Genomic DNA, 12,281 nt, shown 5'->3' with positions numbered 1-12,281 from the left:
TTCCTGTTGCACATGCGATATTTCTAGAACGTCAGTAAAGGTTTTACTGAGACAGAATGCAGTTCCAGGGATCCATATTTAAAATTTTTGGAAAAAAATTGGTGTACAATTTGTTGAAATCTTTATTTGAACATTATGATAAAATTTATTAAGTTGTTGGAGGTTTTCAGGGCTTTGGATGAAGTGTAAGGTTTAAGTAATGAAAGTAGTTTGGTTTCATTGCTCAACTATATTTATAAATTATTTTGTACAAAAATATTCATCAACATGTTGTTTCGACGGTGGTGGGCTGGGACGGAGCTGAGGGGCGCCGGAAGTTAGCCGTGGTAGCCATGACCGTAGCCGTAGCCGAGGCCGTGGCCGTAGGCGCCGTAGGCGAGCCCGTGGCCGTAGCCCAGGCCGAGCGCGGGGGCGGCGGCGTAGGCGAGGTGGGCGACGGCGGCGTCGCGGGCGCGCGTCTGCGCCACGGCGGCCAGGTGGGCGCCGCGGGCGGCCGCCACGGCGGGCGTGTCCAGCAGGTAGCCGCCGGGCCCCACGGCCACGGGCGCGGGACCGTAGGCCGCGTAGCCCGCGTGCACGCCGCCGTAGGCCAGCGCGGGCGCCGCCGCCACCAGCCCGTGGGCGGCGCCCAGGTAGCCCGGCTTGGCCGCGGCGGCGGCCAGCACGGCGCTCAGAACCTGCGAAACCACACACACCTGTGAGGGGCGGAGGCACCACTGGAGGCTGAGGTGCTGCTGCGTCGCTTACTGGTCACAAGTTACTACTGCAGTGGCCAAATGTAATTGTAAAGGTGTAAGTAGGCTGTTTAGGTTTTCTTATTGGTAACGCCACGTAGCGCTCTGTATGAAAATCACTGGCTGTGCTGTGTGCAGTCTGTGGCTGGTTGGCATTGTTGGAATATTCACTATTGTAGTGTTGGACAGTTGGATCTGAACAGTGCGTAGCGTTGCGCAGATGGAGGTGAGCCGCCAGCAGTGGTGGATGTGGGCAGAGAGATGGCGGAGTTTTGAGAGCGGATGATCTGTACGTGTGTCCATCAGAGACAGTAAATTTGTAAGACTCGATGTTATGAACTGATATACGAGGGGCGTTCAGAAAGTAAGCTCCGATCGGTCGCGAAATGGAAACGACTATGAAAATCCGATAAAGCTTTGCACAGATGTGTTGGGTAGTGTCTCTAGTATAACCCCAGTTAGCATCACGTCGCTCTTCTCATTTCTGAGCTCGCAGTGAGTGCGTAAAGATGTCTAGAAAATAGTGTCTGCCGCCAAGTACGAGGGCCTGGTGAGAAATTTCGCCTGAAGCTATGCAGCTAACATTACATAACTGTCGTGCTGTTTCGTCTTCACGACAATTCTCAGCCGCATTCTGCAGGGGCAATGAAGATGCTCCTGCATCGTTTTCAAATGGAAATGTTAGATTACCCACAATACAGTCCGCAATTGTCTCCCCCTGAGTTTCATCTCTGGTCACATGAACCGCTGTCTTTGAAGACAACATTTTGACACAGACAACGAGGTGTAGGCCAGCGTGGAGAATTGGCGGAAAGCACTGGCGGCTGCCTTCTATGATGAGGCTATTGAAAAGTTGGTACAACGCTATGACAAAAGTCTAAGTCAGAACGGCGACTACGTAGAGAAGTAGCTGAAAGGTGTAGCTAATTGTTACAAGTAAAACATTTCTGATGTTCACTGTGGTTTCAATTTGGCAATCAATCGGGGCTTACTTTCTGAACAGGCCTCGTATATATATATATATATATATATATATATATATATATATATATATATATATATATATATAATGACTTTTGAACACTATTAAGGTAAATACACTGTTTGTTCTCTATCAAAATCTTCCATTTGATAACTACACCTATCAGTAGTTAGTGCCTTCGGTAGTTGGAATCCTTTATTTAGCTGGCAGTACTGGCGCTTGCTGTATTGCAGTAGTTCGAGTAACGAAGATTTTTGTGAGGTAAGTGATTCATGAAAGCTATAGGTCATTGTTACTCAGGGTCATTCTTTTGTAGGGATTATTGAAAGTCAGATTGGGTTTTGCTAAAAATATTGTGTGTCTGTTTAGTGTTCACCAGAACAATTAAAGAGAGAAATGTCTGAGTACGTTCAGTTCTGCTCAGCTGTTTGAAAATCAAATAACGTAAGAGGTTTATCAGCACAGTAATTCACTAATTTTTTTAAGGGGACTTTTCAATGGACCAGTGTTATTCATATTGTATATAAACAACGATCTGGAAGAGCAGTTGGACGGAATGGACAGTCTCGAAAGGAGGATACAAGATGAACATCAACAAAAAACAAAGCGAGGATAATGGAATGTAGTAGTATTAAATCAGACGATGCTGAGGGAATTAGATTAGGAATTGAGACTCTTAAAGTAGTAGACGAGTTTTGCTATTTGGAGAGCAAAATAACTGATGATGGTCGAAGTTGAGAGGATATAAAATGTAGACTGAAAATAGCAAAGAAAGCGTTTCTGAAGAAGAGAAATTTGCTAACATCGAGTATAGGTTTAAGTGTCAGGAAGTCGTTTCTGAAAGTATTTGTACGGAGTGTAGCCATGTATGGAAGTGAAACATGGACGACAAATAGTTTAGACAAGAAGAGAATAGAAGCTTTCGAAATGTGGTGCTGCAGAAGAATGCTGAAGATTAGATGGGTAGATCACATAACTAATGAGGAGGTATTGAACATAATTCGGGAGAACATGAGTTTGTGGCACATCTTGACTAGAAGAAGGGATCGGTTGGTAGGACATGTTCTGAGGCATCAAGGGATCACCAATTTAGTATTGGAGGGAGACCAAGGGATCAAAACACTAAGCAGATTCGGAAGGATGTAGGCTGCAGTAGTTACTCAGAGATGAAGATCCTTGCACAGGATAGGGTAGCATGGAGAGCTGCATCAAACCAGTCTCTGGACTGAAGACCATGACAACAACAACACATAAATAACCTACTAGTTCACGTAAAAGCTCCATGAGTCTGTTCTCAAAGGCTGCTGCGTACAGATTGTTAAAGAATAGTGTCACATATTTCTGCAGGAGATACTATCGGCCAAAACTAGAAGAAAAGTTCTTGTGACGATTTGTCTGGAAACAAATTTCTGTTGGGATATGGAGCGTTGAAGATCACAGCCTGCGTTTTATTTACAGGTGCGGCACTTTTCATAAGAGATAACTTAATAAGTTTTCGCTATACACACGAGTAGGTACATGCAAATCTTCGAGGTATCAAGGTTTTTCAAAACAGTCCCGGTCAGACGAGTGTGTTAAAAGGGCCACTTCCGCGACGGGGAGGTGTGCCAAACCAGGAGCGAACCTACCAACGACGAAGGTCTGTGTGCCGCCAAGCCTGGTTGTCGATTTTTAGGTGGTTTTCCACACATCTGAGTCGGTCAATACTGGGATTGTAATCAATCCCCACCTCAGTTATGTGATTTGCAGATATTTAGAAAATTTCCGCTTTCTTTCACACGAATAACACTATACGCAGCCAGATGGTTATACATATTCCATCCCAGGGGGTAACGGGGAAGCGGCAGGAAATGCATCCGCTCACCCCTTAAGGAACCATGTCAAACGCGATAATAACAATGCTGATCCTACGCTTATGTGGGGTAAAGGCACAAGGAAAAGACCGAGATTACTTCAGTAAGAATGTACGAGCAGGAACCGTCGGTGCCATACTCATGTGGCCACACTCTTTACCAAACAGAGTAGCAGGTGTCGTGTATCACTAACTCCTTCCCGATAAATTACCAGTGTTTTTGGAACACGGTACCCTTGCAGTAACGCAACGATTGTGACTTGTTTGCACCACTCCTTTTTCTACAGTTCGTGCCTCACTGCAACGTTTACTGGGACATGAACTGGTCGAAGAAATCCGACAGCATGTCCTGCCTATTCCCTGGACCTTAATCTGTTGTGTTTCTGGCTATGGAAGCGTTTAAAGGTATTGTGCATGCCCAATCCTTCGACAGTGTTCAACACGTTACAGGAATGTATGACCAATTCCTGTGACCCAGTATAAATGGAGCCAGCTGTATTTTGAAGGAGTGCATGACTCACTTCGAAGAATGGCAAAAGGATGTGTGAGATTACTTGGGAACCACGTGTAGCATTGCCTGTATTTCCTACTTCTGCTTAACAGGCAGACTGACCCATATTTGTACAGGTATCAGATCAGGGTCACTTAATTATCGCAATTTGTCTTCTAGTTTTGACCTGTGTTTCCTCACAAGGCTAGAAAACCATAGCGAAATGCAGAAAGACCTGCGGAGGATCGATACAAGGTGCAGATTCTGCCAGTCGATCTTCGCCGTAAATAAATCTAACATACTGTGCATAAATATGCGGAAAGACCCGTTATTTCATGATTACATGGTGGCCGAACAGTCTTTGGAAGCAGTCACACACATTAAATAATAGGAAGTACTGGCACTGAGCGATTGGCAGTGGAACAGCCTCATAAAACTAATCGTAGAAGAAGCAGATGCCAGACTGTAGTTCGTTCGAAGAATCCACAAGACCTGTAAGCCACTCTCGAACGATGTGACCTACAAAACACTCGTTCGATCGATGCCTGAGTACTGCTCGTCAGTCTGGGAAGCTCACTATACGGGACTGATGACTGCAGTGGAGAAGATCCAAAGAAGTGGAGCATTTCGTTACAGGTTCATTTAGAAATCAGCACAAAGTCGAGGAGATGTTCTTCAGTGACAGACGCACAAGCGTGTGTTCTCAGAGGAGTCACGCAAAATGTTGCACTTCTCTACGTATATTTAGCGAAAGTACCATGAAGTCAAGAATAAAGCGATTCGAACTCCCTTGGAGTCTTACCAAAAATCGTTCCTCTAGCGCAGCATCATTTGCGACTGGAAATGGTGGGGGGGCGGGGGGCGGAGTAACACAAAGTGCCTTGAGCCACACACTATGAGGTTTCTTGTGGAGTACTGACGTAGGTGTGACTGTTCTGACCACAAATCGTCGCACATTTTGTGGCTTTACATCGTCATACTGCAAATGACATTAAATTTGTATGTAAGTTATCAATTCCTCAGAAGAGTGGGATGCCAGAAGGTCTGAAGGTGGGTAGCATGACGCGGTCATTCCCACAGGTAGTCATGTGCAGGCGTCATGTGATGCAGCAAGTGTTACGCTAGCGGAGCCGAGTGGAGTGAGGGTCCCTGATGACCGTGGAAACATTGGTTGGAGTTACTAATGAGACGATGGAACATACTTGAAATAGTATTTGATAATAAATGTAAAACAAACGTGGTAACGGTCACGGAGATGGAACAAAGGATAAATCTCGTTATAAATTTCCTGTACTAATTCTGTTTTCAGTTAACCGAAAAATAAAATCTTTTTAAACAGTCCACAGCGTGCTGTCGAGTTGGAAATAACCGATGATGGCACGAAGGTTGTCGAAACTCTGATGCTGAAATTCAGTACGTTGAGAAGTCAGTCTTTGTTCGGGTTGGATCTGGACAACATTGGCTATCATTTATCAAGATATTGTTGTTACACTGTTTCGTATGGTAGTTTACACAGGAGATAGGGTATCTGAAGTTATTCTACATCACGAGTCATTTCTGTGTAATTTATGTGGCTGGAGTGATCTCAGGTAGTCATGAGAATTTTGTACGACTTCTTTATTTCAAGAGCGCAGTTCATTTGATTGGCTCTAATAAAGATCTGACAATTATTAAAGATGAGTGCCCCACAATCAACTACTCTTCTACTAATGTAGTTCTTTTTTTGTCAATAATCGTTATTACTTCAAGAGGCAAGTATTGATAAACGAAGTATTACCCGTCTTGTCGATACCGGACCGACCCCAGCAAGGAATTTAGCACTTCATGCCTACCGTTTAACAGTTCTAAAAAGTCTTGCGATTTTTACCGAGGGGAATATGAACTACGACACCCCAATAACGTAGATGCACTACTACATATGTATGAAATGACTCGTGCGCATAAGAAAAGAATACGGTAGTTTCATCTAATTTCGTTTTAATTGAGTCTGATGGGCAGTGAACAGAAATCACATGAAGAAGTTCGAAATCACTCTCTGCCATTGTGAAGTGTTGCGCCGTAGCTCGTTTTTTTTTTTTTTTTCTTAACACGAGGGTTGGAACTTAAAAAGTGGCAACTATTTATACACAACCGATACAAGAGTTTCATGTTTTTAGCTTTTACTGTCCTTCAAAGTAGTCACCAGCGTTGTGCACAACCTGTTGCCAGCGATGTGTAAGGCGTAGTATACCATTAGCAGAACCTGTTCTGTTGACAGTGCGAATGGAGCGGTCTACTGTCTGTCGAATCTCTGGAACAGTTCTGAAGGGAATGCCAAGAAGTGGCTCCTTCATCTACGGAATCAAATCAAAGTCACAAAGACTAAGTCCGGGGAATATGGTGGATGGCACAGTGCTTTCCAGTCCCATCGACCGAAGAGAAGAGCCACAGCTTGCGCTGTATGCGCCTCGCATTGTTGTGCAAAATGATGGGTGGGTTGCGCAGAAAGTGTTGCCACTTCTTTCGCAAAGCTGGTCGAAGGTGAGGCTCCAAAAACGAAAAGTAATACTGTGCATCGACGGTCTGCCGTGGAGGAACGTAATGCGTTAGGATAACACCATCACAGTCATACACGAGAATCACCATAACTTTCACCATACTGGGGCTCTGACGCACTTTCGACTTCATCGGCGACCCATAATGACGCCATTAGTTGGATTGGCGTTTCAGTTTTGGCTCGTACGATGTGGCCTATGTCTCATCCAGTGCTATAATACGGCGTAAGAGAGCCTCTCCTTCGCGCTCATAGCGCTCCAAGTGCCTCTGAGCAGCGTCGTAACGCATCCATTTCTGCATTTCCGTCAAGTCATGCGGAACCCATCATGATGCAATTTTTCGCATGCCCAGGCGTTTCTTCAGGATGCGAAGCACAGTCGTATGCGCTAATCCGGTTTCGTGGACGAGCTCACGAATCGTATGGCGTCCACTAAAGCGGCAACAGCACGCACTTCTTCAGAGACGCTAGGACGACCTGCCAGATGCATGTCTGCCACAGTTTGCCGACCTTCGTTGAAGGCTTTTACCCAACGTGCCACTGTTCTGTACGGCTATGCCGATTCCCTGCACGCCTCTTGCAGACCTCGATGACACTGTCGTGCTGTACGACCTCTGGCACATTCAATCTTGATCCAACTCCGTTGTTCCTGTTTGGAAAACATAGTGACACCGTTACGTTGGACCGCTCGCTCACAAGTGATTGTGTTTCCCTCGATTGTGCGCACGCCAGTGACGTGGGACGGGCGAGTCCATTTGCTCGGAGGTAAGGAAGATATCTCAACAACGTGTGCTATCAGTGACAATAGTAGATTCCATTGCTTACTGTCTCCACAGCAGTGTTGGCACAATTTAAGTTCCAACCTACGTACAATACACCGTTGATTGACAAGGTGTAAGTACCATGGAATTTCGCTAGAGCTTTGTTGAGGATCAAACTAAGAACCTATTATCCTCTTTTTCGCTGCTGATCGGTGTACCATGAATTAGTTCCGTTATTTAAACAGTCATGGTCGTGGCTATCGATTACTTTCCTCTGCGGTGCACTCTTATTCACCACATCGCTTGACAATAGGCAAGAAACGCGTCTGCGGTTGGCGCGGTCAGTGTATCGGTACCCTGCGGTGTTCCAGTCTCAAGTGAACTCAGTGGCATTTGTTTTGTGCATTACGCAAGAGAACAGAGCAAGTTGTAGAATAATATAACTCAAACAGTTTCATTACTGTGAGTAGAAACGCGCGTTTAACCGAGAATATCCACTTGTGACATCCCGTATCCGTGTTGCTTTTACAAAAATCCTTATCCTTGTGTCATGCAACCAAGTAATAACTAGGTTTTGCAACAGACCCGCGGTTTACTACGGAGAACAAATGGGACATTACAGACTGTGTCGTTTCGCCTTACTTTCGTCGTTTTCTTGACCTACAGGTAAACCATTTTAAATAATGTACAGTACCTGATCAGAAGTATCCAGACACCTATTGGACATGAAAATGGGGTGTGTTCACCCTTCGTCTGTATGATGCCCTGAACGCTAATGGGGACACTTCGAATGAGGTACGTTGCCGAGCGAGGTATTTTAGTAATCAACATTAAAAACCTATTTCATTAATAAAATTCTTCTGGGTTTGAGGCCGCATTGCCATCTGTAAAATTCCGACGTTTCGGCGACTGTTTCAAGACACCTTGCTGATGGTGTATCGCTAGCAATACACCCTGAGGAAGGCGCCTTGCAACAGTCGCCGAAATGTCGGAATTTTACAGATGACATGCGGCCTCAAACACAGAAGAATTTTATGGACTGTGACAACGGCCGCGGAAGCTTACGTTTACATGTATTTCATTATGTTCAGTAGATTTCAAGATGCCGGCCGCGGTGGTCTAGCGGTTCTGGGCTCGCAGTCCGGAACCGCGCGACTGCTATGGTCGCAGGTTCGAATCCTGCCTCGGGCATGGATGTGTGATGTCCTTAAGTTAGTTAGGTTTAAGTAGTTCTAAGTTCTAGGGGACTGATGACCACAGTAGTAAGTCCCATAGTGCTCAGAGCCATTTGAACCATTTTAGATTTCAAGATACGTCATGGTAAGTTCCCGCACAGGAAAATTTTATCCGTTTCAAAACGTTATCTTAAATATGGTCCTAGTTAATATTAATTACATGTTTTATATGTTTAGAGGCTCTATAGAAATGAAATGAATTGATCGTACGGCATTGTTGGTCGGGAGACCCCACGCGGTGAGGTTCGGTCGCCGAAATTGCAAGTCCTTTTTAGCTGATGCCACTTCGGCGACTTGCGAGTCAATGATTGTGAAATGGTGATGAAAGACACACAATACCCAGTCATCTCGAGGCAGAGAAAATCCCTGACGCCGCCGGGAATCGAACCCGGGACCCCGTGCGCGGGAAGCGAGAACGCTACCGCAAGACCACGGCTGCGGACTATAGAGACCTCTACCGAGAACTTTGGACTTTTTAAGTGATTTTTGTGGCAGACAGAGACATCAAGGCGATTTTCTATTACCGTGGAGATTTGGGTGCTGTTGCGGCTGCCGACACACAGTACGTTTCGCGAAAGCTTCGAAGGACTGGATCCTAAACGTCAGAAGTGAACAAATTTATGTCAGAGTACAGGGGCCAATAGAAGACGCATCATCGTGTGTTGCGCAGCAGCGGCTGATGGGCGAGCACAGCCAACTCACCAGCAGGACCTTCATGGCAGTTGTGGTGTTGGTGATCAGCTGCTATGAACTGTGCCCCAGCGTCAGCGGCGCGAGCTTTATATACTAGCGAGCGACGCCGTGAAAGTCTGCGGCGGCCTTCCGGCGGGGCTGGGCGTCGCTTCGCGAGCCTACGCCACGCGCCTCGGACGCACGCGCTCACGCACGCTGCAGGGGCGGTTCCCGGTCCAGCCGACCGCCGCTTTTTACTGCGAGCATTAAAAGCCACGCGGTCAAGTAACAGCGAATTCCACAGGCACTGGCTCCGTATTGTCCCGCGCCGCGCTTGTTTCTTCCGCGGGGACCCCGCACAACCTTGGGGCTAGCTGCCAGTCTTATAGAGTTCCCAGCAGCGAAGACGGTGGGCCGCTTTCCAAGCCTCATCAGTGGTTTGCGTGCACTGTAAACCGGGGGGCATCGACAGGATGTTGTTGACAGACGGACTTTCGTAGTTTGAAAGATACTGTTTCAATATGTCGGGTGCTATTCTGTACTGAACTGTGGCGAAAGTGGAAAATTGCCAAAGTTTTAGCTGCTCATTCGGACAAAGGTTTCATGAAGTGTTCACATCATCGTGTAGATGGAGACCGATTGTCTTGTGCACCTGCTGTCATTTGAGTAACGTGGTGCTGAGTGAGAGGAAATATCATGCAGCTCAACGGCCAGGTGCAACTGCACGCAACTTCCACAGTTTGTGTGTTGGTATTGTAACTCCGTCACCCAACCAGGTCCGCCCCGATAGCTGTGTGGTCAGTGCGGCAGTCTGTCACGCTAAGGGGCCCGGGTTCGATTCCCGACTGGGTCGTACATTTTCTCCGCTCAGGGACTGGGTGTTGTGTTGTCCCCACTATTATTTCTTCATCATCATCAGTGGAAGGCAACGGGAAACCACCACTGGAATCACTTCCCTGGCCGCTCATGCGGTGGACCTCTCTGACGGGGCTTCCCCCACGACAAGACCTGCTTTAACGCAGAACACAGAGTCACCCAAACCGGGGAAAGGACATCTACAGTTAAAAAAATGGTTCATGTGGCTCTGAGCACTATGGGACTTAACTTCTGAGATCATCAGTCCCCTATAACTTAGAACTACTTAAACCTAACTAACCTAAGGACATCACACACATCCATGCCCGAGGCAGGATTCGAACCTGCGACCGTAGCGGTCGCTCGCTCCCAGACTGTAGCGTCTAGAACCGCTCGGCCACTCCGGCCGGCAAGGGGCTCCGTCACGATATCCCAAAATATGGGACCCTTGTGGGCATCCCTTTGTGATGTTTCTGTTACTGCTGCCTGGGTGGCCCATTGTATCTTCAGTTTTTGCAATAATGTAGCAGGATCAAATAAAGATGTCTCGGAACACTCAATTGACTGAGCCTGGAGAAAAGGATTTGCCTCACAAATGATCGAAAGCTTCCTGGACGTCCATCGTCCCTCCTACTGCGTAATGAGACGTCACTCTCACGAGAACTTCCAGCGAAATGCGCTGCTTCTGGACAATCACAGACTGCGACCCATGATGTTCGTGCTTATCTGCTGAAGTGTAATTCCAGGGATGCTGTCTCCAAAGCCTAAGGAATCTGGCACAAGGGGAGGTAGCTTAAGCGAACTGGCAGTGAAGCAGATCGCTTCCAGGGGAGAAGATACGAATAGAGATCTTGGCTCAGTATCAGATATATACATCATCATCCGACTCTCTCACACCCCAATGCAACAGAACAACATGCGCTGACTCCAGAGGTTAGAGACAGTTCATGTCTCCCAGCCACGAGTTGAAACTCAGGTGTAATAACTGTATACTTTTGCATTACCCTAGCATGCGGAGTTGGGAATGGGGAAACGGAAATCACATGAACATAGAAATGTGGTGTGATAATACCAAAAAATATATCGCAAAAAGTTTTCATGATGTCAGACACATGCAACTGTGCATAGACAATTTAATTACATTAACATAGGTTTACTAAATATTGTGTTTCGTAGCTACAGAGTACTTGAATGCTGACCTATACCATAAGAAACGTGGTTGCAGCATAACACAGGTGGACGGTATTTTCATTTCATTGAGCAGAATACGCTGTGCAATCTGTTAAAATTGTAATAACTGATCTACCCCGATCTTTTGTAGCATCTAGGCAGCCGGTCAAAATACGGTGCAGACAAATAAATAAAAAATAGTTTTACATGAACACGCGTTATAGAAAACGGCGGGTAGAGTGGTATTTGAAGTGCCTAGTCGGAGAATGGGTAAAGCAGTGTATTTAATGATGACAAAAGTAAAGGTTATTCTATCTATACAGGGTAAAATTGATACTGGAGACTACTGGATGAAACGGGTATACAGAAATTCAATATAATGTCACACAATTGGAATTTACAGATAAATAAGACCACCAATGTAAATAATTGACCGTTTGAAACACTAATGACCAACTCATGATGAAACAAACTTATGTGGATAATATTTCAGCCTGAAACAGGAAATTCTAGGCTGTGAAATTTTCGTCAACAAATCGTGTAATTCAGATGTTGAACTAGCTGAACTGTCAGGTCTACGGCGAGATTCCGTAGATTAAATATTGATTGTTAGCTTCAACCGACTTCGTTCCTTTGTCTTCTTTAGAGGACGATAGCAGACATACCACACATCGTATTATTGCGTTCCCTGTAAATATTTACAAAATGATAATACCGTCGCCATAAGCCAGGTAAGGACCAACAAGAGGATTCCAAGAACTCGTATTTTTTTCATTTTTTTTCAAGCCCTAATACCAAGCAATCTGCATGTTTTTGACACACAATTACTTATCAATTCAGGTGTTTTTTCTATGTGTTTAGAGCTTCCAGTGATGGTATACTTTCCACCCCGAACCGATTCTGGTTAGACGTTTTCTGTTGACCTGTTCAAAGTCTGTACTACTTCCGAGATGGTGTGATCAGTGATTCTGATCTCACCGAATTGGTAATGTAATAT

At 45.7% G+C, this 12,281-nt stretch overlaps 1 protein-coding gene across 1 annotated transcript; it reads right to left on the bottom strand.

Annotated features, from left to right (window-relative positions):
* Positions 1-209: 209 nt before the first annotated feature.
* On the bottom strand, positions 210-9,330 carry LOC126474098 (cuticle protein 64-like). The gene is made up of 2 exons (XM_050101518.1): positions 9,290-9,330; positions 210-677 (listed from the first exon to the last, which is right to left on the bottom strand). The coding sequence occupies exons 1-2, from the start codon at positions 9,302-9,304 to the stop codon at positions 318-320; spliced, it is 375 nt and encodes a 124-aa protein (XP_049957475.1). The 5' UTR covers positions 9,305-9,330; the 3' UTR covers positions 210-317.
* Positions 9,331-12,281: the final 2,951 nt, after the last annotated feature.

Source organism: Schistocerca serialis, chromosome 4 (genome assembly GCF_023864345.2).
Source record: "Schistocerca serialis cubense isolate TAMUIC-IGC-003099 chromosome 4, iqSchSeri2.2, whole genome shotgun sequence".
In the NCBI taxonomy this organism is placed as follows: domain Eukaryota; kingdom Metazoa; phylum Arthropoda; class Insecta; order Orthoptera; family Acrididae; genus Schistocerca; species Schistocerca serialis.
The sequence above is the reverse complement of the archived record's forward strand: the minus strand, read 5'-3'. Positions and strand labels throughout refer to the sequence as shown.